General features: G+C 39.7%; 1 protein-coding gene across 2 annotated transcripts in view; it reads left to right on the top strand.

Moving 5' to 3' along the window:
• The window catches only part of MYLK (myosin light chain kinase), a 2,381,262-nt gene that overhangs the window by 1,406,046 nt on the left and 948,161 nt on the right, over positions 1-27,055 (top strand). For both annotated transcript variants that reach the window (XM_044074915.1, XM_044074916.1), the window contains exon 12: positions 25,630-25,767. In XM_044074915.1, the coding sequence (XP_043930850.1) occupies positions 25,630-25,767 (138 nt within the window). The remainder of the gene's footprint in view (positions 1-25,629; positions 25,768-27,055) is intronic.

The raw sequence follows: 27,055 nt of genomic DNA, 5'->3' as shown, positions 1-27,055 counted from the left end.
ACGATACCCCACTCAGGCATTATAGATAAGCTCACCAGCTTAAATATAAACCCCTATGTCCCTAGATGGGTTGCAAACTGGCTCAAGGACAGAATCCACATGGTTAGAATTGCTGGAGCCATGTCAGACTCCAAACCAGTTACAAGTGGCATCCCACAAGGCTCAGTCCTGGGACCTCTCTTGTTCGGTATATATTTCTCGGAGGTACAGGCCAACACGGAAGGACTGTGGCTGACCAAGTTCACAGATGACTGCAAACTGGGCGCCATAATCGACTCTCCAGCCGACACAAGCATCCTCCAAAAGGGCGCCATAGAAACAGACAACTGGTGCCAGAGCCATGGCCTCAAGCTAAATGCCAAAAAGTGTATAGTCATCCCCTTTGGCAAAAACAAAGTGCCCACAAATTACCACATAGGTGGTAATCCATTAAGTACAGAAGAAGTAATTAGGGACCTGGGGACCCAAGTTGAGAGCAATCTCTCATTTGACAACCACGTGGCCAAAGTGGTTAGAAAAACATTTTATATAGCCCACCTAATCATGAAGGAATTCACATCTAGATCAGGGGAGGTCATCGTGCCTCTTTACTCATCCCTCATCAGGCCCATAATTGAGTACAATGCCCCTTTTGGGTTGTACCTTACCAGACACAGCAACTGGAAAGACCCCAAAAGTACCTCACCAAGAGGATCAAAGGGCTCAAACAGATGCCATATGCTGCCTGGTTAAAGAAACTCCAGCTCTACTCAGTGGCATACCGCCTGCTCAGAGGCGATCTGTGCCTGACGTATAAAGCCATGTCCAACCCGGAATTAATGGACATGCTGCACCTCAGAAAATCCAAATCCCATCTAGCTACGCGCTCGAGAGACTTGAACCTCAGCACTGAAATAAATAGGACATGCTGGAGGGACAGATTCATAACCCAGAGGCTCCCTTCACTCTGGAATAAAATCCCAGTCCAGGTTAGGCAGAGTCCCTCATTGACTCTCTTCAAGAGGAATCTTGATGAGTGGATGGGAGATCGTAGGTTTACCCCGGGTGTCACTTCTGTGTCACTGTTAGACAGAGGCACAGTATACTAACCTCGAAAAAGGGCATAGCAAAATTAATTTAAAATGGGTGGCGAAAGCCAAACACACTCTGGCTAGGCTTATAAATGCCCTAGGGCAGATAGCCTAGTATGAACCTATGAACCTATTAGAGTTACAAAAATTACAAAGAATTTACAGAGAAAAAAAAAAACATTTCTTAACAGTAGCAATGGGGTTTTAGAATCATCCAATGGTTAATACAATCAAGACAGAGGTCAGTTCAGTTTGATTTCTGCAGAAATGTTATACAATAATAAACAGGTTGCCTTTACATATAAATCAATATACAAATTTAATTTACAAAGGAGCAATGAAAAGCAGTATACAGTTATAAATACAGAAAGGATTTATTTAAATGTATAGGATAAGGTAGGAGAGCTGGAAAGTTAAGGGTTAATGGTAGTGTAGAGCTCTGTGAGAGAGAGAGTTAGGGTGGGAACAAGAACAGATCCAGGAGGAGTCTATGTGTTGTTTTAGGTTGTACTTAAAGCTACATGCACAGCTGTCTTGCTTTATTGGGACAGGCAGGGAGTTCCATTGTCTGGTGACATGGGATGAGTATAGTGAGTCTCCAGTTGTATTATGGGATTTGGAAGGTATTAGGCTCTGAGTACCTGAGTGAAGGCAGCATGCTGGGGAGTAGTGCTTGAGAATGTGTTGTAGAGGAGAGCACGTCTGCAGTTTGTGAATTATTTTGCAGGCAATTTGAAGTTGTGAATATAAGGTATATACTGTAGGCTGCATTAGCTGCAAATTTGTCTGTTTTGTTAAAGCATGCCTCTAATTTATTTAATAAGGTGGCTTGACTGTTGGTTCAGATGGGTGATGCATAGAGAAGGAGGGGAGAAGGTAGGATGATGCTAAGGATTTTCTTGAGGAGTCTGTGAGGTGGGGGTTGTTTTGGTAGAGAAAGCACAGATTTTTATGAGTTTTCTTGATGGCCAGGTTTATATGCAGGTCAAATTTTAGGTTATTGTCTGTTATGACTCATAGCACTTTGGTATTTGTTAGTTTTTTTGGTGGTGGTGTTTGTTAAAGTAATATTAAAAGGTGTACAGGTTGTTGAAAGAGATCTGTGTGTGAAAAGCGTTGTACCCATTGGATGGAGAGAGGTCACAATGGCAGCATGTGATCAGCTGCAAGATGGCAAAAATAAAGCAAAAAATTGCTGGAATACATAAGAAGAGTCACTGAGAGAAAGTAATTTGTAATCCCTTTTTTCAAACTGTTAATTTGGCATCATCTAAGGTACTTTGTGCAGTTCTGGAGACTTTATCTTCACAAATATAAATAGGAAATGGATATTTTAGTAGTAGTCCAACATTTTGCATGGTATTCATCAGAAACCATACACTAGGGGAGATTAAAGAGCTTAAAAATACAGCCTTGAAGACGGGGGAAGAGATGGAAATGAGGTAAATGTTTATGTATCTCAAGAGTATCCAAAAAGTAGGTGCCACATTACAAAAAAGTAAGAATAAGATGACACAGTTTTAAACAGAGTTCATGGAGTAAAGGAACGATGCTCTAACTGCAGTTCAGGAGACCTGGCTTCAGTTAAGAGACCTCTCACTGAAGAGTTCATTGCAAAATGGTAGTAATGAGGGATATCTTGCCATCTTACCTATTTCAAGATAATAGAGAGTGGGAAGGGATTGCTGGCTAGACCCACCATTCATTAGAGAGACCAGGGATCAAGTACTTCCACACTGTGTGAGGAAAGCACCCACAAATTATCCAGAGATTAGTTCCACATTGACATCATTGTGTGCAGAGTGGTACTGTGATTATGACATAATGGAAAAAGGTCTCACAGTATTACTTGTATGGCACCAGTGCTCTGACCTCCTCTCCATGCATATCCACAGGAATTCACAGTGTTCTTCCTACTGTGTGGGGCTTTAGCCTAGGAGAAGGGAAACAGCCAGTTGATCATGGGTTGGAGGTCTTTTTTATGAGGAGGAAAGAGAAGCTTCAGAAGATGGCAGATGGCTGTTGGGTAACCAAAAAGACGGCACAGTTTTAAGCAAGGTGGATAATTTGACAGATATAAAATGAAATATATTTTGGATGACTGAGTGGCCTTCTACACCCAATAGTTGACGTTCAGGCACTGCTTTCTAATGCTGTATTTTCACGATTACCACTACATTTACATAGAACATGTCTGTCATAGCTAATGGTTCCAAGAGCTTCCACAAAAATTGTGGGTACTCAAGGTCACTACCCTCAATCCATTGTTTTGTAGTCCATGTTTTGTGCTATTCCTTATTTTTCTTGCCGATACCCAATTTTAGCGTTTCATTTGCTGCTCTACAGTCTTTCAGAATAATGCAATAAAGCCTATCTGAAGCTGAACTGGATGTTTTAATCAGTGCTTTCTGAATTACTCCTTAACTGTATGTTGTGCCGTATCTAAACCCACCACGTTGTATTATTACATTTTTGTTTCCTTAATGTTATTACACTTTATACTATGCATTGTTATTCATTTAATATCTTGTGTTCACATATTTTGCATTGTAACTTTTATCTCTTTCTTTTCTGAGCCTGAACATGGTCAATTGAGATCAGTACTTTTCCCCAGCCAACAAATGTATAAATAAAAAATAGGTAAATGTTTAAATTTTTAAGTGGCGAATATAGGATTTTGGTGGTGGTTTTCTGTGACCGTCCATACAGGTTTACATTCTTACTAATGAAGTCTTTAAACTTGTTAGGATGCTGGTCTGCTTGAGCCTGTCTCTTCCCCAATGAAGCCATAATCTTGAAATCTGCTTAAGTTGTACCAACACACGCAAAATCATTGTGTGAACCATGCTAGCCTCACTGCTTTCATGGGTTGCCAGAGCATGGGAAATTTTGCCATTCTTGCAGTTTGCTTAAAATACCCCTCAAAGGGTACAAATGTCTCTTACACCACTCTTAAGCCTTTTCCAGCCAGGTCATGTGGCCATAGAAGGACAATGGCATTTACATCTTTTGCCATTGCAGCTGCCGTGTCCCAAAAGAAGTGCTGTATCCACATCATGGTACATTCTTCTGCCACACCCTGGAGTAATGCAGTGTTCGTTAATGGCAGCAGTTTACCAGGCCATCATGAAATGAATTGCAGAACTGGGATTGCTACACATTTGGGAGCACCTCACACTTGTGTGTAGGTATTTAGGAAGAATATTTATATTTCATTTATAGGTTTCAGGATTCATTAATTGTAGCTGAGAAGTTCAAATCTTCTGCCGGTATTATGAAAACTTAAGAGTTAAATAAAATTTATTTACCTTTTCATGTAGCTTACCCTTTTGAGGAGCTGTTAAGGTAGTATTGAGTACATCTTTTTCAGAAAGGTCTCCTCAATTTTTTGGCATGGTTCATATTAATTAATAATCTGCTGGCAGGCATTCAGAATATCAAAAATGGAAAAGAAAACAGTTTAAAATTTAACTGGATATTGCTTCCATCAGAAATGCTTGATTTGACTGTGCTATAGAATTTGCCAAGTCCATAAGCAGCCAAAATTAAAGGCTGGCTTTCATACAGTTAATATTACTCATGAAAGCTACAATAATTTTAACTGCATAATAACCTGTGAGATCTATTTATGATGTATTCCGTCTGCATGTTTGAAGTGTCTACCTTACATATGTATATGTCTCTCCCAGATGCCAGATACTGGTCTGAATTTATCACTTATCTAGAGTTGTTCTGATTGTCTTGTATGTGCTGCCAGCTCTTTTGTCTTTTACCTTTCTTGAAGTTTCCTTTGCTAATCCCTGACTGCAGCATAACTAACTTTTGAGCTTTACTCTAAGGGTCTCCATCTGTAAATGAGCTAGGAGCTCAGTAAATTTCACCCACTTATTAAAATCATTTAGCTGAGTTGGTGAGCTTAATCTACTCCCAAAAATTTTTTCGTTGTTAATAATTGTATTAATCCTTAAATTTAGTAGTTTTGGTAAAAGTACAGGCGTAATTGCTTCAGTTAAACATTTGGAGACATTGCTTTAGTTTCAGGAACTGAGGTTAGAAGATAAAACCGTTTATACTCATCCGGACAAGTTTTTACATGCTGTTCTATTCTTGGTACCTACAGACTGTCAGAGTACAGGACTAATATGGACACATTCTAGGATTGTTGAATTTATCACGTTTGCCATGAGAGCTCTTGGTCAACATTTCTTTAACAATGAAGCTGTTGCATTTCAGGATAAAATGTGAAGGCTGCCTTTCCTGTCATGAAACTGGCAAGGAACACTGACAGTATTCAAAGATTTGGAAGCTTGTTTTATATGAGCACTAGATGCTCTCCGCCTTTTTTATTTTTTTGTTTTAGCACTTAAATGCAGCAGACACAAAAATAATTAATAACTGCAACACAGTGTCAAATTGCTAGACCGGTGAAAAATCACGGTGTGATGTATATTGTGGTCAGTTGCATGTGTGATCTAAATGGCCTAAGTCCAGTCATCATCTGTCCTGATATTAAAGTTCTTTGCTTAATAGTCCATGTGCGACTGCAGTGGATTTTGGAACAGCTCTAATTTTGCCCTGTTCTAAGGATACATCTTTGAGAGCGGGAGATGAGTCATGTAGGGTGTTACAAATTCAGTCAGATGCTTTGTTTGTCATTTTATGGGATCCACATTTTGAGTAGAACAGATAGCTCTGCAGTAGACATTTTGAGTAGATTAGATAGTTCTGTAGTAGACATTTTGAGCAGTAGACATTTTGAGTAGATCAGGTAGTTCTGCAGTAGAGATTTTGAGTAGAACAGATAGCTCTGCAGTAGACATTTTCAGTAGATCAAGTAGTTCTGCAGTAGATATTTTGAGTAGAACAGATAGCTCTGCAGTATACATTTTCAGTAGATCAGGTAGTTCTGCAGTAGACTGGTTCCCCATGAGACAGACACACTGTAGTCTGGATGCATGTAGATTTATTTTAAGGAATTCCTCCAGCTGTCAGCAGATGCACAGAGGACTGAAGACAGGTGTAGCAAGGGGTTGTCTCTGTGATGATCAGTCACTGGGTGTCAAAAACTGAGTAAAATTGTCTATATTTTGTTTCTGCCTGCACCCTGGTAACTGTTGTAAGCTCTGATGTATTTAAACTTCTGATGCTTATGAAATTCAATTCACTTGTATATTTTCACTGCTTTCTCTTGCATTGTCACACTGTGTGTCAGAAATTTTTAAGTTTTTTTTTCAGTGCAGTGAATATGTTCACTTTGAGTTTTGATAGTCTGCTCTGCCCATGTTCTGTTTTCACCTGGTTCTGCGACATGCTGTGATTGTTTCAAAGCAGTATAGTTTCCCATTTCCTTTTCTTTCTGCTTTGTTAGTTCTGATTGTGTTTGTATGTGGGTTTTGTTACTCAGCATGATGCATTTCAGGAGCACAGAGTTCACTGGTTAAGATTTCGGCCTCACAGATCCAAGATACAGGCTTTAGTCTTTCACTGCAGATTTTGCATGCCCCTCCTGTGTCTATTTTCTCCAGGTATCCTGATTTCCATGGATTGGTTACTCTAAGGTGCTCAGACATATTGCATTTACTCTTGTCCCTATGACCTAGGTCATGGTTAAAAATGGCCCATGATGACAAGTTCACTTACCATATTAACAAATGAATAAATTCTATTAAAATTGAGGTATACAAAAAAGGCACAGGTCTGTGGTTATCATAACTGTGCAGGATAAGTACCAGTGGCGTAGCTAGAGTTTGTGCCACCTGGGGCTGTCTTTGAGTTTGCCACCCCTCTCCACTCACAAAATCATGGTCAAATGGGCCCCCACACACAGCCCTCCCCCCTGCAGGTATTCCAGTGTCCTATTACTTGCCTATTTCCCCCCATTTACCATGTACACTGTAATGTGCAAACTATTTTATGCTTTACTTCTACAATGATTATTTTAATGTAATTTAAATCTTATTTTAAATTTTATAGCACAAACACTGATAGACATCTGTTAAACAAAGCAATACAGTCTCATAATGAAAACAGACTTAGCATTAAAACTTCTTAGCCCGTGAAACAGCACTGAAACTCACATTCAAATAAAATGCATCTGGCCAGTGGAGGATAAAGTTTACCTTTGAGCTGTTTTCAAATCATAGGCCCATTGTACACATACATGTGTTCTTTGATTCACCTTCCTGATTGTATTAAATTATATTCTTTTTATAATAAGCACACTTGTTGGAGCGTGTTTTAAATTTATTGTTTTGACAATGTTTCCATTAAGCAATGAAACAAAATGTATGAACCAATAATGACAAAACTGCCAGTTCAGAACATTTCTATAATAAAAGTCTACTCAAACCTCCGTCATTACAATCCACCAATAACAGTAAATATGCACAATCTCTGTAGAACTAAAAGTCATCTAAATAATTCCACATTAGAGATCTGCAACTAATGAACAGATTGCTGCTAGCAAACAACTTTATATTTCATTGTTTCATCTACAAATAAAGTTCCTTTTGCCCTTGAAGAATAAACTGCCTATGTTAAATTAAAAAAAAAGATAAGCTAGTAATATTGTAATAGGGAATGAATCTCAAACTGATAATAGGTTCATAGTTACTAGGTATCTCCTCCAAAGAAGAACATTCATAGGACTACAGCATCCACTCCCTTTAAAGTACAGCACAGTACAGTATCAGCAGTCCATCTACATACCGTGGGAGTAGAACCCACAGCCTTCTTCTTCAAAAGCAAGTATACTGTCTGTTGTGCTACTAACAATGCAGAAAGACTTGGCATACATGAACTTCTCTTCCCCTGAAACTCTTAGCTCCTTATAAACCCTGCTTGACACTCAACTAAATTTCTCAACTTTGCAGCACAAGAAATCTGGAAAAAGCCAAAATTTATTGGGGGGGGGGTGAAAGCAAAGGCCCAAAACCAGGGACACATTTTAAGCATTTCTTGTATAATCTTAGAAGGTTGCTAGAATAAAGTGTTTTGTGTTACCATGCATTTCCTGAAAGATAGGAAGAGTGAAACGTAAATGTCTGTCATAATTTAGTGAATTCAGTTCTCACTGATTTGTCAAAAAAACACAAATTTTAAGAGGAACAGACCAAAAGTATGAGCCAAACATTCCAGACATTCTGTGAAAATCTGGACACTTGAGACACACACACACATCTCCAAATCAAGGACAGCAGCAGTTAGATAAACAGCAAATTACACACACATCAAGGGCAGCAGCAATTAGACAAACAGCAAATTACACAAATGGTTGGGAGGGTGGCCTAATGGTTAAGGTGTTTGCCTTACAAACACAAGATGCAGGGTTTGAGTCTCACAAGGGATAATTGGCTTAAAATGGCTCGCAAGAGCAGTTAGCGTAGTACTAATCTATGAACCTATAAACACACACACACACACACACACATCAAGGGCAACAGCAATTAGACAAACAGCAAATTACACAGACACATCAAGGACAGCAGCAATTAGATAAACAGCAAATTGCACACACACATCAAGACAACAGTAATTAGATAAACAGCAAATTCTTCAATTCAAGGGCAGCAGCAGCAATTAGTACAATCTGGCAGCAGCAATTACACACACACACTTCAAATCAAGGGCAGCAGCAAAAGAATCAGATCAGGGAGTCTCTCCTTACAGAACCGACAGCAGCAAATCAAGGCAACAGCAATTAGTACAATACACACAATTCTGCAAATCAAGAGCAGCAGCAGCAATTGCAATTAGTACAATCAGGGGTAGCAACAGCAATTTGTACATTTGGGGGTGGCAGTCAAGGGCAGCACCAGCAAATGCATTTAGTACAGTCGGGTGGCAGCAATTAGATAAACAGCAGCTAAAGAATCAAATTGATAGACTCTCCTTACAGAACCGGCAGCAAGCAAATAAAGGCAACAGCAATTAGTACAATACACACAATTCTCCAAATCAAGGGCAGCAGCAGAAATTGCAATTAATACAATCAGGGGTGGCAATCAAGGGCAACAGCAGCAATTGCAATTAGTGCAGTCGGGTGGCAGCAATTAGATAAACAGCAGCAAAAGGATCAAATCGGGCAGAATCTCTTTACAGAACCAGCAGCAGCAATTAGAAAACTCACCAGTAAACAGAAGAAGCAAAAAAATCAAACTGGACAGACTCCACAGAACTGTCTCTTACAGGCATAATGTTTGAAAAATTGCACGCGGACAGGAAGAACAACGCACGCAATGCATGCACATACGAGATGCTATGGGACTCGTTCCTTAAAGAAGAATGCCCTTAAACAGTTTGTTGTTTTAAGTTGACAGACCCAAAAGTGACACCTGGGGCGAACCGCCCCTCTTGCCCCCCTCTAGCTACGACACTGATAAGAACTATAATGTATTAGTAGGTATTGCTGTGTGTACTGCCTAAGCTAGGGTCTGTCTTCAGCTTCTCTTTAATAAGCTTTTCTAAATTAACAAGGTAAACTTGTCACTGTCTTGTGAGAAGATGCATGTGTGTGCAAATATTTAGTCTTTAAAGAAATATGAACTGTCAGACAGCTTTTCTCATAGTGTTTTATTCTGTACTATAAAAGGAATTTATTTTTTTCTGTTATAATTATTGTAATATTAATATTTAGCAACATCAAGCCAAGATAAATGAATGATTTATTACAAAATCATTGGCTTTAGCTTTTGCTCTATATGTAAACACACATGCGTGCACACACACACACACACACACACACACACACACGCACATATATATATATATATATATATATATATGTGTGTGTGTGTGTGTGTGTGTGTGTGTGTACTATGTGTGTGATGGGAAATATGTTTTTATTTATGCTACAAAAGTAAAAGAAATAAAAAATTAAACATAAAGTTATACATACTACTGACAAAAAATAGCAGTGCAAACCTGAAAGCTATATAACCTGACTAAAAGTGCTATTTTTTGGTTGTTTGTACATTTAGGTAGTGATTCAAGGTATTTTCATAACTGTATATATAGAATAGAATCCTTTATTTCTTTATGTATATATGTATGTATGCATAAGTAACCATTGGTAAATGATGAGTGGTTGCAACCTTCATGATACTGACATATAAAGGCTGCCTAATTTTAAACCAGGGCCATATTTTCCCTTTCAAAAAGTTTTTGCACTAACTGTACAAAACAATTTTTGCCAAAACGCACTGTAGCCAATTCATAGTCCCAATGTATTTGATTGCATCTCTCTCTCTCTCTCTATATATATATATATATATATATATATATATATATATATATATATATATATATATATATATATATATATATATATATATATATATATATATATATATATATATATATATATATATACATGCAGATTTGCCAATAATAATGTCTTTATAGGTTCATAGGTTCATAGGTTCATACTAGGCTATCTGCCCGAGGGCATTTACAAGCCTAGCCCATAGTTTTGTGGCTTACGCCACCCCTTTAGTATGGGGAACTATACCCATTATTTTGCTGTGCCTCTGTTGAGCAGTGACACTGAGGTAATCCCTGGGATATATCTGCGATCTCCCATCCATTGGTCAAGATTTCTCTTGAACAAGGCCAGCGAGGTGCTCTGCCTCACATATACCGGGATTTTATTCCACAGCATAGGGAGTCTTTGGGTGATGAATCTATCCCTCCAGCACGTCCTATTAATAGACGTGTCGAGGTTTAAGTCTCCTGCCCTTGTGGCTCTGGACGGATCTAGATTTTTGAGGTGGAGCATATTCATCAAATCTGGGTTTGACATGGCCTTGTATGTCAGGCAAACGTCACCTCTGAGCACTGAATAGAGCTGGAGTTCTTTCAGTCGGGCAGCATAGGACAGATGTTTGAGACCCTTTATCCTTTTGGTGAGGAACTTTTTGGCCTCTCCAGCTGCTGCAAGTGTCGGGTCAGATACATTCCGAATGGGGCATTGTACTCAATCAGTGGTCTGATGAGTGATGAGTATAGGGAGACTATGACCTCCCTTGATCTAGATGAGAATCCCTTCATGATAAGGTGGGCAATGTAGAAGGTCTTCCTAACTACTTTAGCTACATGGGTGTCGAATGACAGACTACTATCAACCTGGGTCCCCAGGTCCCTGATAACTTCTTCTGTACTCAGTGGATTGCCACCTATTTGGTAGCTAGGGGTAACCTTGTTTTTCCCGAAGGGTATGACTATGCATTTTTTGGCATTTAACTTTAGGCCATGGCTCTGGCACCAGTTATCCGTTTCTGTGAGACCCTTCTGAAGGATATCTGTGTCAGATGTGTTTTCTACTATGGCCCAGTTTGCAGTCATCTGCAAACTTTGTCAGCCATAACCCTCCTGTGTTTGCTTGTACTTGGAAAAGTAGATGCCAAACAAGAGTGGGCCCAGGACTGAGCCCTGTGGTACACCACTTGTGACAGGCTTTGAGTCTGACATGGCGCCAGCAACTCTGACCCTGTGGGTTCTGTCACTCAGCCAGTTTGCAACCCATCTTGTGATGTATGGGTTAACATTTAAGCTGATGAGTTTTTCAATGATACCCGAGTGGGGTATTGTATCAAAGGCCTTCGCCAGATCGAGGTAGGCTGTATGGACTGCCTTTCCCTCATCAATGGCTTTGGTGACTGTTTGAAAAAGTCAACCAAGTTTAGAAGGCATGATCTGCCTTTGACAAAGCCAAACTGGGATGGATCCAAAGTCTGCAAATTCCCTATGTCTTTATTTATGAGGTCCATTATGATCCTCTCCATGGCTTTGCAGATAAGGCTTGTCAAGCTAATGGGCCGGTAATTTCCAGGGTCGGTGGAGGCACCGCCTTTGTGAAGTGGGACCACAGTTGCAGTATCCAGAGGTAAGACTATGATTAAACAGCTGTCCTAGCTGTGGGTTTAATTCCTCGTTGAGTTGGGACACCATCAGGTCCCATGGATGCTGTGTTTTTGCTTTGGAGAGAGCAGTTCTCACTTGGGCGTTGGAGATGTTTGGGGGCTGCAAGCGCTTGGTAGAGATATCTCTCCTTTTGGGGAAGTTTGCACTGAACCTGTCAGCCAGTATGTTGGCAATGTCTGTAGGATCAGTAATCTTCACATCATTTTGAACTAGTTCTGAGCATATCTGGGAGTTTCCTCCCAGGTTTCTAACATAGCTAAAGAAGGCCTTATGATTGTCTTTTGAGTCTTTAGCTATTTTTCTCTCAAAATTTGCTTTGGATGATTTTATGAGAGCTCTTAGTTTTTACTTATAGTGATCAAGGGTGTCTTACCTTTTAAGGATTTTGCTCTATCTTGTAGTAGCTTCCTCCTTTTGTTGTAGAGTTTGTTTATGGCTGGGGTCCACCAGAGGACGCTTGCCTTTGGTACAAAGAGTCTTTGTTTTGCTTGGGATTGCCTTATCCATGCAGTCCTGCAGGTGCTGGTAGAAGGCATTTGTAAGTGATTCAGCGGCTTGAGTACTGTTTTCCGGGGGCCTTAAGGGAGACCACACTAGTCTTTAGAAGTGTAAGTTCTTTACTGTGGTCTTTTATTTCAGGTGGGGTGGGATGAGGACCTCCAGCGAGATTAGTTTGTGATCTGATCTCACCAGTGAGGGGTATATGTTGAACATTGTGCTCCCATGTTCGTGATGATGAGATCAAGTATGTTTTCTCCTCTTGTGGGGATGGTGACTAGTTGTTCCATGGCATTTGAGTTTATGAATTCCAGGAACTTTTGGGCTAGGGTGTTTGGGCTTGAGTAGTGTTCCCAGTCTATATTAGGGTAATTGAAGTCACCTAGTATGATGGTGTTTGGTGATACATTTATCCTCTAGTGTTTTCAGGAAGGCCATGTGAGGTTCCTGAGTTTGTGAGGGTGGCCTGTAACATGCTACAATTTGCAGAGCAGTCTTGCCTATGGTTAATTGCACCTGGATGGTCTCCGATGCATCGACCAGTCTTGAGGTGTGGGTGTCTTTGATGAATATGGATACCCTCCTTTCTTGGTATTGTCCGGATTTTGGGGGCATGATAAGAGGTAAAACCTGATAGTGCTGGGGTGCTCTCAGGAGCCTTGAACCAGGTTTCTGTCACTGCACAGACATCGATGTTCTCCATACTGAGAAGGGCCTCGCATTTTGAGATTTACACTTCTGGAATTGAGCTGCTTTTCCATTACTTTTTTTCCTTTTATTGTTCTTGGGTGGTAGGTTTAGAATTTGAGCCTTGCCTAAAAAGGCACTATGGGGTGGCAAGAGCCTTTGCCAATATCCGAATCCCAGGGTGACAGGTGCAAGCAGCGTGGCTTGTCCAGCATGTCATCCCAGGCAGACAGACATTGGATCCCCTTTGAATGACACCAGAGTTTAAGCCAATTGTTAAAGCTGATCATCTTATCTCATTATTGTGGCATCATTCTTGGTGTAGGTAGGATACTGCTCAAGGTCAGGGTCATACCTGCCTGGGCTACATAATCAGAGAGCTCCTCAATGTCTCTTTTCATGTAGTCCGACAATGACTGAGTCATATTTGTACCTGCTGTTGAGAGACCTGAGTGCCGACAGGCAGCTTACTGTGACCTTCTCCTTACTCAGTCTGGTGTGTGTCTGACTATGGAGTCACCAATGACTAGTGTGTCTGGCATTGTGTTTGGCCTTAAGGGCTGTGACTGTTTGACACTCTGACTGTGAGGTCTATGTGTTGCAGGTGTTGTGTTCTGAGGTGGTGGTTGTTTGGGTGTCTGCTTTGGTGGCCTCTGCTGTTTTGGTAAATTTTGATCAGATGTGTTTATGTGTATGATTTGAGGTTGTGATGGTACTATGTGAGACTGGGTCTATAGTGTGTGTGGTAACCTTCTCCTCCTGACTGGTCTTGCCAGTCCTATGTTGAGAGAGCTCAGCCTGTATTTGTGTTTTGTGGGAGGAGGAGAGGGTTGTGTACATGAGGCAATTGTAACATTGCCTCAATATTCCCAGGTTCACCAGCTGAGCAGGAGAGGACACTAGCAACTGATCCTCGACATGCTAGAAGGACTAGACAAAAAACTTTAAAAGAGATTGGGTTTGCCTTTTTGGGGTGCTATCTATAAGAGAGGTAATAAGTACTGTAGGAGCAAGTGCTAGGTTTAACAGATAGAGAAAAGTCTACTTGGAGTCAAGTAGAGATGATCTTTTAGGTATTAGAAAGTGCTAGTAACAGGGATGCTTAAAGGTAAGATTGAAAAGAATGCAAGATATGAAAGTAGGTAACTTGAGTTTTACCTGTTTAAAAGTTAAGGTTTAGTGGAGAGTTACTATTTTAAAACAGCAAGATGGACTGAAAGGGGTGGTTACTTTTGTATTTTGGTACTATGAAATACTGTAGGATGGCCAATAAATTTAAATAATTGAAGGGGTGGGATTTCAAAAGTGATGGTTTGTGATTACTCACGAAAGTAGAGAAATGAGATATATGGTCAGATTAACGGCAACTAGAAAGACAGTGGTATTTAACAAGACAACTTAAATGGGTGGGAGGAAAAATTCTGCCTGACTCAGAACAGAGAGAGCTGTGGTCTCTTTTGAAGTTTTAATATGCTGTTAAACAGAATGCAAGCAAAACACAAGGTAAAGAAAACAAACCACAGTATTCAAAATATAGAAAGGCAATACAGAAATACAAAAAATAACAGCAAACTAACCTTTCCTTCACAGCAAAGTGTAGCAGAGTCTGGATGAGCCTTTCTGGTAAAGCAGCTAATGTGTCTAGTTAGGTTCCTCCAAACTTCATTGTTTCTTCATTGCAGCTAATGTGTCTGTGAATGACAAAATATCACATTATGGGAGCAGGGCCTTTTTATCATGAGACCTTTCATGAATTCCAGGAAAAGTCCTGCTCTTTTTTTGCTTATGTATGTATGTATACTGCATACTATTCCTTTTCCAAGAATAAAGTGAACTGGTAGCTCTGCTATGTATATGGATGTTTTTCACCTTTCTTAAAGTGTTATTGTCATGATATGGGAAAGTGCCAGCATAAGCAGCTGGAGTTTTGTAAAGAATGATATGTCCTTTGAATATCAAACTAATTTGTGGAAGATGCTTGTGCTACAAATGTATTAGAACTGTATGTCATTTGTATATCAAACTGATTTGTACAGATGCTTGTGCTGAAAATGTATTTGTGAGCTTTGCTTGTATTAAAATGTATCAACATTGCACCCTGCTGGAATGAAAATAAATGTACTTGTATTATTGCAACTGAATTAAAGGTACCGGGTAGTTTACATTAAGAAAAATAAGAGAAATGTAAATGAGATGTTAAACCATTAAAATGTTACCCCACAGTGCAGAACAGTACCAGAGATGCAAGGTCTTGGAAAATGCCCATGTTCATTAGCTCAGTAAAAAGAGAGGAAGCCCCAGGCACTGCCATAAACATTTAGACGTGTATTGTAACCATCTGTGCTAAATTCCTGTCCCAGCTTCAAACGAGAATACTGTGAGAACCTAGAGTCAAGTGACCAAGTGAGGTCATTCTGCTAGACTTCCTGGAAATTATATTTCAGATATTACAAACAGAAATCTCAGAGTACTGAGTACTCTGTTTGGAGGAACCTAACTAGAAAGACCCTCACCCACAGCGTCTTGTCATGTGGCAGTAAATAACTTAACTAGAGAACAGCAATTCTTTTAGATTATTCAGGAATATAATGAAGCTTAGTTTAGATATTGTTTTTCTATATTTGTCTGTCTGTCCATCAAAGTTATTTTCAGTATTTCCTGTGATCTGAACTCTGTGGTTTACTGTGAATATATATTCAGTATTTTTTTGCTTTTTTATTATTTATTATTAAATATATTTAAAACTTTTATTGTAGCTGGTCCTTGTAGAAAATACTTAACCTTTGAGAGTGCTTATATTTATTTGGTGACACTGTATGTGCCACTGCCTAGCCATCCTGGTCAACTACTATCATTGGTATTAGTATTAATATTGCACTGTATAATTGTATACACTTTGTAAGAGCTTTATAGTAACTGACTGTTGGCAGTGAATCTACCTTATATTCTGGGCAAAGCTAGTAGAGCGGGTAATCTGTGCCAACCTTTCCCAGGTGTGTGTGTGTGTGTGTGTGTGTGTGTGTGTGTGTGTGTGTGTGTGTGTGTGTGTGTGTGTGTGTGTGTGTGTGTGAAAATTAAATCCTAGAGAGTGTGTGTATCAGTTACTTGGGGCAGGGACATGAAGCACTGGGTTCACAGAGAGGATACTGAAGGACTTGCTTGGACACTCTGCTGAGGACCTAACCCTACAGCTGTACCACTGTGGAGTCTTATTGGGGACCTGGAGGGAAACGGATATAGAGACACCCAGACCCCAGGCTGTGTGTGTTCCCTGTGTGCTCTTAAGGGAAATTTTGTTTGATGCAGAGAGGTCTGCATCTGGAAATACTAAGTGTGTCTATTTGTATTCGAATGCACGTCCCTCTCCAGTGTCAGTGGTGAGGATTCAGGCTTGATGATTACTGGTGCAGCGTGGGGACATCACATATTGGTGGCAGTGGTGGGCATCACAGTTATGCTCTTACATTTATCAGTTTGTTTGTTATTGACTTCTTTTAAGGTAAAATGGCTTGCAGATATTTTTACTGTATTTACCTGAGTACTGATATGATTCTAGTTTGAAGAAAATAATTCAAATGCATTGTCATGTACAATTTTGCTTACATAAGAATTCTTCAGAATAACTTTTTTTCTTAAATATGCCATTATCTGACAGGGATATTTGAAATGTGTTGGCAATCATATACCAATCAAGCAGCAACATAGTCTTTATTTAGGTTTAATGTCTCCAAATGCTTAGATTATTAACACTAAATTCATAATTTAATTTTTTAGGGTATATTAAAGTTCATGAAATCAGTAGTACTTCAGCCTTTGATGTTAGCCAAAAGTGCTCTTCTCAGTATATGCATTGTGCCCAGAATGGCCTCCTTTTGCAGTTCATATGGGGCTACATGTATTGATAGCATTTTAAGTCCAGTTGTAAAGTATTTTTTATTACTCCTGTTTGTCCTAGCACTACTGGAACTGTGTGGGTATCCTGGTATTTTAACTCTTTGTGTCTCCTGTTAAGTAAGATATAGTAATTGCTGGGTGTAGCAATTTCAATGCTTAACACTACTTTAGTCTTTTTTCATGGATTATTGTATCTGTTTTTCTTGATTGGACACTCCAAATTGGCCCTAGGTGTGAGTGTGTGTGTTTGTGCCTTCTGTGGAAGGTTGGGCACTGGGCTGGCACCTCGGCACTGTAAACTCCACTGCCAATCATGAGTGGACAGGTGATCCGCTGTGGTGACCCCTAACCGGGAAAAAGCCAAAAGAAGTAGAAGAAGAATTGTATTTGTTTTTCTTGCATCTGATTTTTGAACTTTGGTAGTAGGTGATCCCATGTGATTTGAAGGCCAATGTGCCACTATAAAGGTTATCTGTGGACTATCTGCAGTCAGTCAGAACCACATTTGAGTCCCATGTTCAGAGCTGACTTCACCACCAATAACAAATGTTAGCTGTTTAGTGTATACAGTATATAAAGTCAGTCTATTCAAATAGTGTGCATGTAGCTGTTTTAATTAAAAGTAATCCTTTAAAACAAATTATTTACAGTGGCTTTAGATGTTTAGTACCCAAGACACTACTATTTCTATTAGAAAATACATTTTTTATTATATACACAATCAAGCTTTAATCTAATATATCAGGTTCAGAAATAATCATCTAGAGGCTTTCTTGCAGGCACTTGTGACCCAGAGATCTTCCCCAAGAATCACTGCTGAGTAGCAATTGAATGCCACATACTTATAGCAAGATCAGTGTCAGTGGGACAACAGATAACACACTTACCTTTGATGCTGTGACAATCTAAAAGCTATGGATTCTATTCCCATACCAAATGCTTGGATTTATTTTCCAGTACCAACACTAGCACAGAAAAGAGCTGCATGCCTGAGATGCCATCCTTTGGATGAGATGTTAAAGCAAAGTCCCATCTTTTCGACACAGTAGTACCTCAGGTGGATCTAAAATATCCCATGGTACTTATCAAAAATGTAGGGGAAAGTTCTTTGGTCTACTGGGAAAATTTTGCCTGCGAATGCCACCTTTGGTCACCCTTGAAAATAAAATATGTATAGCAGGACTGACTCAGTCAACAAAAAGTCAAGTCTTCAGTTTGTGGAACTTAAGCATTTGCTTAAACCCTGTAGAACAGAAATATCTCAATAACAGAAGTTCAAAACAATGTGATGAGGCAAAGTTTGCAAATAAATGGATTCTGGAGACCATCTTCACTATAAGCTTAATGACAACTGTTGTATTTTGTCAAAGAAAGATTTAACCATTCTTAGTCTGTAAATTGAGTTGAATGAAAGGGGTTCTGTGACACAAACATAGTTGATAGTTTTTCAAATTCTGCCTGTGAGTAAATACTAACGTTTTACAGAAGAACTGAAGCAATACTCTTCTATATGCGGTAAAGTCCTCTGTGCACTTTTTTGTAGTATGATCATCTGCAAGCTTGCTGCATCTCAGGGGGAGGAGAAATGTCCATGACAGTGACCATGATTAGAGTACATTTTGACACTTTGGTGTCTTTATAGATATGGTTTTCACAACAACATATTAAAACTACCAAAATGAATGGTGTGTCGCCATTTATGTAAAAGTAGTGGCCATTTGATGAGATTTAGGACTATGCTGTAATGGTCTCCTGTCTTGTGATTTAGTGACTTAGTGTTTGCATCTCTGTGCATTTGACAGAATCTGTTCCACTGTTCCATTTGTGACATAAGGTGGGTGGCTTTAGCATGTCTGTTCTAAGATAGGAGTGTATAAGGAGAAAGAGGACAAGACAGTGTAATAGCCCAATCTTCTTGTGCATACTTTTGGTTCATCTCTTACGGAGTCTGGAAACAGTATTTATTTTCCAGATGATAACTTCCACATATAGGACAGAGCTTGAGTGATGCATGTTCTATTTGTAAGAAGGATAGAAGTCAAACTACTAGAAATGTTAAGGGCTTTTCAAAGCTTTTAGTTGTCATTGAGGACTAATTTATGGAAAATATACAACTTACAAATATGATGAAATCTGATCTCCAAATGACCATTATAGTGGCCTGTCATCCTTGTGTTCTTACAAAAGGACAGCATTGTTTATTTATTTATTGCATCTGTTGACTGGGAAAGTCCACTGGGCCTAGGAAGAGCCCATTTTCAGTGGAGGCCCGGGGAGAAACGCTCCACAATGTACATAGCAAAGCAAAACACTTTATACAATAGATCACAGAGTACAATTTAAGAACGTTGATACATAGAATATCTTTACAAGGCAGTTTTCAACAGCGTATGAGTAACAGAGAATTTTGCACATCTGTTAGCATATTAACTTCAAATTCAAATAAACTATTAGCATATTAACAAAGGTGTTGGTGTGTTAGAGAGAAGGAAGTTCATGGGGTGGATGTAAGGTGGGAGGTAGATATGTGACAGAAGGAGAAAGTGGAAAGGTACAATGTATAGATGAGATAGTATAAAGGCAGAGTCAAAGATAGTGGTGAGCAGGAAAGGAAGATAAGGAAGATTAAAAGTGCAGGATAGGGGTATATAGTAGTATGAGGCTAGAAGTATAGGGCTGCGGGTATAGAAGTACTTAGGCAGGAGGAAAAAGATTGGGATGGAATTGTGAAGTAGGGAGGGGAGAGAAGCAGGAGGGAAATAGAAGAGAGTGGGTGGAAAGTGTATGTAGGTAGGTAGAGATAGGAACCTAGTGTGGGAAATCAGCTGATTAGGTGTTTGGAAGGGAGCAGGAGCATATCCGTTGAGAGAAGAGATGGAATTTTAAGGATTTTTTGAAGGAGGCTGGGTTGCTGATCATTCTGAGAGGGGGAGGGGGAGGAAGAGCGTTCCATAACTTGGAGACAGCATAGGAATATAGCATTTTGCCAGCTGAGAGTTTTGGTTTCACTACAGAAAGCAACATTTTGTTTTCTAACCTGAGGTGGCGAGTGGGTAAAAATAACTAGTGTAACATGTTTGTCGTGCAGTGTGGCAAGTAAGGGCAGCAGTGAATCAAGAGTCATTTCATCAAATTCCTTGTCCTGGTTTTGGGGGAAGGCTGAAGTGATAGACCTAAACCATTGAAGTTTCCAGCTGTCAAAACCATGGGAATCGAGCTTTGTAGGATGTCATTACTGATATATAGGAGATGAAAGAATTCTGTGATCTCACTGAATGTGATAGCAACACCATTTCTATGGAAAATGATGTGTTGATGGCCAGAATAAAATAGTTCCTGTCTGTTTTTTGGGTGTCCATTAAACATTCAAGCACAGTTAGTATAAATGTTTCTATAAGAAAATAAATATAATTAGGGGAAGTGTGCTAATTGCAGGATTACAGTATCTCACAGTATTCTCTCCATAACCCTAGGTACAGCAATCTCATGAGATGGCAGTGTATAGGTAGCAGTAGTGTGGGGACATAGTCCCTCAAGTTTGGGGGGGGTACAAGGGTAAAGCCCCTCTGAAATATATTTGAAGAGTGCAATAACAAGGTTCAGACTTCGGTATTCTGGTTGAATCACCCTTTATTTTTTGATGTGCTGTGACTTATTGTTTCTTGCACTTCCATTATGGAGTCATGTTTTTCTCTAATTTGTGATGCCTTTCAATAAGGAGATTTTATGGTACTTACGTATTATCGCAACCAGATTTTTCATGGCAATAGTGGCTGCTCTCCGATCCTGAAATATCTTCGTAAACGTTGTGAAAAAGTTGTTTGGTGTGTTTTCTTTACCACTATGTCTTCTTTTCTGGACTGTTATCAATTAAATGTCAGAAAAAAGACTATCGCTGCTTAGGTATGCTTCTTTTATATCTTGGCTTACTGCCGCTGCCTTGCAATAGAACATGAGCATGCTGTATAGCACACTGAGAAGCTTAACAGTCATGTCACACAAGATAATTTTGAAAAGAATGATGGCAGTACAAAGGCTTCTGGCTTCCCTTGAAAGTCACTGACCATAACCCTGACAGTGTCATGTACAAAAAAGGAAGTAGGTGTTCCAAAAATGTTTCCCTCAGTACACGGAGCTGTGTGTGTGTAAAACAATGACATCGGCACAGACAGTATACATTCACATGTATTTGTGTAGAACTAGGATGCTACAAGGGTTTGAGAACTACAATTTCATTAAAACACACACACACAAGCTAAATGAAAAAAACTGACATGGAAATCATCCCAGTTATACCCACAGATCTTCTGTCTTTCATCTGACAACAGCAGTTAAGGAAGAATACAGCCCAAATTATTACCGTTACTTGACAGCATTTGCTGCCACGAAAAAAAGGAAGGTTCAGCGGGCGGACTTGCAAAAAGCAACACGCTGGCAGTAAAGTGCATACAGAAACAAGTACAGTGTTTTTTTTTTACATTTCTTGGATCACACTCCTGAAACCAGCCTGCAGTATTAAAGAAAACACAGTAGATAACTTCTGGAAAATATTAACAAGCACATGTCACGATCGGGAAGCGGACATTAGTGCCGTGAAAAATCTGGTTGCGATAATACGTAAGTACCAATTTTATTAGTTAATATAGTTGTGCTAACATTTACATCTCTCTTATTGTACTTATAAGAAGCTAATAGATCTAATGTTTTTCTGTATTTTTTTTTTTTTTTTACTTTACACTTGCTCAGTTTCAAGTCTCCCCAAGTGTGTTGAGGCCTGGACAAGAGACAGAGAGTCAGTTATCCAAGCATCCATGAATTGATCAGTGCCCTTGCTGGCATCCAGACAATGAGGGCATTTCATTTAGGACCATAACCCTGCCCTTGGTGGCCAACGTAAGCACCAGCAACACCATGAGACATCAAGCAACTTCCCCTTGCTTGTACTTCATCCTACAAGTTATAGGAGTTACCATCACCATCTTGAGACTGACAAGCCCAAGGCCACAACCTTGGACATTCTGTTGCCTTGAAAGCCCCTTCTTGCATGTTGATGGTGGTCAGTTTGGTTAAAACTACTTTCCCTTCCCCACAATTGGCGATTCTGGCTCTTATAGCACCCAAGCTGTTAGATGAACTCAGATCACCTTGACTGTAGCTAGGACTTTTTTTTTTTTAAACAAGAAACTTCTTTATTAAATTATCATGTATGACATAGGCAATCATATATTTATATAAATGAAAACAAACCATGTTGACATTTTTTTAGTTGCAGACATTATGCATCACTTTTTGTCTATCCAGTCATTGTCAGTCAAGCATTAGTCGACATACTCTGGCTAGGCTTATAAATGCCCTCGGGCAGATAGCCTAGTACCTACCTATGAACCTATTAAATAGCCCATTCAAATCCTGCCTTCTTTTAAACCTCATTTCTCTTCCAAAACATTATTCTGCATGTGCTGTTCCCGCAATTGCCATTTTTGATGCAATTTGCACTTACCCTATTTTTAAGATCCCATTTCCTGTTGTTTTATCCATTACTATATTCACTACTACTAGTACAGTTGGTTTAGACTTTGATTTCCATCTTGTAGTAACTGTTTTTTTGGCAGCCAAAGCTTTACCATGTCTAGGCAATTCCAATTCTGCATTATAGCTCAAAAATTATTTTCTTAGTTATACCAATTTGCTCACCCAGTATTTCTGATGGAGTAGTCTGCCAACTCATTACACTCCCAAGAATATGTTCCCAATTACCTCTTGCTTCCCCCAACACACCTCCAACATTTGCTATCTACCTGAGGAAATATTCTGTAGAGTCTGCTTGGGGTATAAAAATACCCATGTAAATACTTCCTAGCAAAGATCCTAAATCTTCTAGACTTTGTTGCGTATTTGGGAGACATATATATATATATATATATATATATATATATATATATATATATATGTATATATATATATATATAGATATATAGATATATATAGATATATATAGATATATATATATGTATATATCTCCCCATTGTTTTTTTGTGAATTGCTTATCCAGTCTCTCTTCCCAATCCTTTCTAATCTCCTCTGATTGATTCTTATAGTTATCATGCAATATTTTATATGCTGTGCTAACTATACTGTTTTTAACAACTGCTGTTCTAGATTCTACTTGGATTCTGCTTGGAGTTAGTGCAGAATGGCACAAAATACACTGAACCGACCGATATCGCCAACATCTTGGCAGACAGGTTCAGTGTGAACTTCAGCCTCCCACACCCCCAAAAGGGCTCATAACCATACCAGAAGAATGTAGTGCCTCTGAAATCACAGACACTCAGGTTAAAACAGCCCTTTCCAAGCCAAAAACACAGCATCAGTGGGCCCAGATGGTGTCCAAGGCTGCGTCCTACACAAGCTCAAAGATGAACTAACCCCTCACCTAAACACACTGTTCAAACTGAGCCTCTCCACAGGCTACGTGGCCATAGAGTGGCGCACAGCAATGGTTATTCTGCTCCTCAAAGGTGGAGCTACAACAAACCCCAGGAACTATCGCCCTATAAGCCTGACTAGCTTGGTCTGCAAAGCTATGGAGTGCATCATCATGGATCTCATTAACAGAGACATTGGAAACCTCCAAACACTGGACTGTACCCAGTTTGGGCTTTGTTAAGGGCAGATCATGCCTCCTAAACCTGGTGGAATTCTTTGAGACAGTTACCAAAGCTATAGACGAGGGAAAGGTGGACCACACAGCCTACCTAGTCCTCACAAAGGCCTTCAACAGCATTCCCCATTCTGGTATTATAGACAAGCTCTCCAGCCTGAACATAAACCCCTACATCACAAAATGGGTTGCCAACTGGCTCACGGACAGAACACACATGGTAAGAGTTACGGGAGCTAGGTCTGACTCTAAATCGGTTACAAGTGGCATTCACCAGGGCTCAGTCCTAAAACCCTCCTATTTGGCATATACTTCTCAGAGGTACAGGCAAGCACAGAAGGACTATGGCTGACCAAGTTCACAGATGACTGCAAACTAGGGGCTATAATTGACTCTCCGGCTGACACAGACATCCTCCAAAAGGGACTCACTGAGACAGATGCCTGGTGTCAAAACCATGGCCTCAAGCTAAATGCCAAAAAGTGCATAGTTATCCCCTTTGGAAAAAACAAAGTACCCACAAACTACCACATTGGTGGTAGCCCCCTAAATACAGAAGACATAATAAGGGATCTGCGGACTCAAGTAGATAGTAATCTCTCCTTTGATAATCACATTGCCAAAGTGGTTAGAAAATCCTTCTATGTGGCCCACCTAATCACAAAAGGGTTTACATCAAGATCATAAGAGGTCACTGTGCCCCTCTACGCATCACTCATCAGACCCATCATAGAGTACAGTGCCCCATTTGGGATGTACCTTACAAGACATCTGCAACAGCTGGAAAGACCACAGAAGTACTTCACCAAGAGGATCACTGGCCTCAAACAGATGCCCTATGCAACTCGACTGAAGAAACTCCAGCTGTTCTCAGTTGCATACCGCCTACTCAGAGGTGATCTCTGCCTGATTTACAAGGCCATGCCCAACACAGAATTGATGGACATGCTCTACCTAAAGAAAACCATATCCCCTCAAGCCACACACTCTCTAGGGATCTAAACCTCACCACAACAATAAACAGGACATGCTGGAGGGATAGATTCCTGCCCCAGAGACTTCCCATGCTCTGGAACAAGATTCCAGTCTACATTAGGCAGAGCTCCTCACTAACACTCTTCAAGACAATCCTTGACGAGTGGATGGGAAACAGAAAGTTTACCCCGGGGATCACTTAAGTGGCTCTGCTGGACAGAGACACAAGGAACTAATCTAAGGGGGCAGCAAAAGCCAACACATTCTGGCTAGGCTTATAAATGCCTTTGGGCAGATAACCTAGCACCTACCTATGAACTAACTCTGCCAGTGCTGGTGTTTCACTTAGAATTCTTCTTTTCTCTTTGCATTTACTGATATCAGTCCTGACTGTAGTCAGGACTTTATCCCTGTATACCACAGAGGCAGGAATAATGGATTTGTTATTGAAAATGTGGGAAATTTAAAGTTCAGCTGACATAATGAAAAAATATTCCTGGGCTGGATCTCATACGTGCACGTTAACAGTGTCAGACAGATGGTCTTTACAAAAAAATAAAAACATTAATGGAGCAAAACACTAGTGGAGCTAGCTTGTGCCACAGAGATGGCGTACCTCTGTGTACCAGTACCATCTCGGTTCAGGAGTAAATCTCTGTTAAGAGGCAGCTGTGGTGGCAATGATCAGGCAATAGAGGGATAGGTGAGTATCTCTCAGGTAAAGGCATACTAACATCTCTACTGTCAGATGAATTGTGTTGTTTTACGAATGAGAACATAAAATTAGGAGACAATACTTCAAGAATATCTTTATTAAAAGAAAATCCTAGCACAGTGCTGTTGTCTGATGCCATCCATCATTGTTTTTAAAATGTAATATTTCTTTTCTTTTTCTGCTTTATTTCATCTCTTACAATACAGAAAAGAAAACTGCTGTAAAACCTGAACCTGCAAAGGCTATCCAGAACAAGAAGACTTTTGCTCCGATTTTCCTAAAAGGATTGAGTGACTTAAAGGTGATGGATGGAAGTCAAGTCCAAATGAGTGTGGAAGTGTCAGGTAACTAAAAAAAGAAACACAGTTTGGGGGTTACCCCTCTCTCTCCATTCAGGCTTAATGGGGGTTAAAAAGTTTTACCCAGTCATTGCTGTGCCTTGACATATGATACAATTTAGATTCTAGCTAAGATTTTGTTTTTTTTTTACACACGTATGTCCTGAGCGGCACCCAAGATGGAAGAAAGAAGATTCGCAATCTTGATAAACATATCTAGAAAAGTTAGGTTCATTGACCTGTATCTGCTAAATGAAGCTTAATTAAAAGGCTATGCTTTATCAGTTACCAGTATAACAAGAACAAGGGAATTGATATAAAAAGCTGTGCATGATAACAGAAACAAACACTGCATTGGGAAGGATTTGCAATCTTGCCTTCGTTGATGTCTGTCTGTACATACCAATAAAAGCTTTAACCTAATCTGTCTCTACATTCTACAAATCTCTTTAATGATGCTGTTGATGACTCATTATAATGAGAAATTTTAGCACTGACTGGAAGCTCTCCTCACACCTGTTTTCACATTCTACTGTTACATTAATTGGTTTGACACCACTAACTGTTCTGCTGTCATAACAGACCAAATGTTTGGTAGAGAAAGCATACATTAGAATATTCCCTCACCTGGCATTATGGCACACACCTCTTGCCTACATCAGGTGATTGCATCAGGGCAAGATCCAGAAAACGCATCATTACTGCTACTCCTGAAACATCAGTAGATTCAGTACCTGTGCTCTCAATCTAATACAATGGAATCTAGGCTGGAATCCCCAGTACTGCCATACTATGGACCATGTGGTTGAATATTTCCAAATATTTCCCCTTTATATTTCTCTGCATCTTCAATAATTTGCCCCCCCCCCTCCCCACAACAGCATCAAGTCAACTCCAGCTCTTTATACGAGATATCACAGGAGATTACTTTACGTATATCTCGCAAAGATTGACAGTGGCATTTGTACTGACAATAACAGAATTGTTGCCTCCCTTACTGTATTTAGAGAGGCCACAACTCCTGACAGAACTGTTACTGAGTAACAGATGATATTACTGGAATACCTGTCAGCTATCCAGATTTTCACAGACTGTCCAGATTTTTGCCTCAAAATTTAGGTCTGCTCCTCATAAATTCTGTGGTTTTCTAGCAAATCCTTGAGGATTGAAATCACTTAATGGCAGACATTTCAGTTTTAGACTTTATATCCTTCAGAAAATGCTAACACAAAATCTGTTATTGTAGCAACTTTCTAAGTTTATAAAAGCAATATTTAAATTTTGTTCCTATTTG

This window comes from Protopterus annectens, chromosome 6.part0 (assembly GCF_019279795.1).
Source record: "Protopterus annectens isolate FY-2018-M chromosome 6.part0, PAN1.0, whole genome shotgun sequence".
Lineage (NCBI taxonomy): Eukaryota > Metazoa > Chordata > Ceratodontiformes > Protopteridae > Protopterus > Protopterus annectens.
Note: the sequence above shows the minus strand (reverse complement) of the source record. Positions and strands in the feature narration are given on the sequence as shown.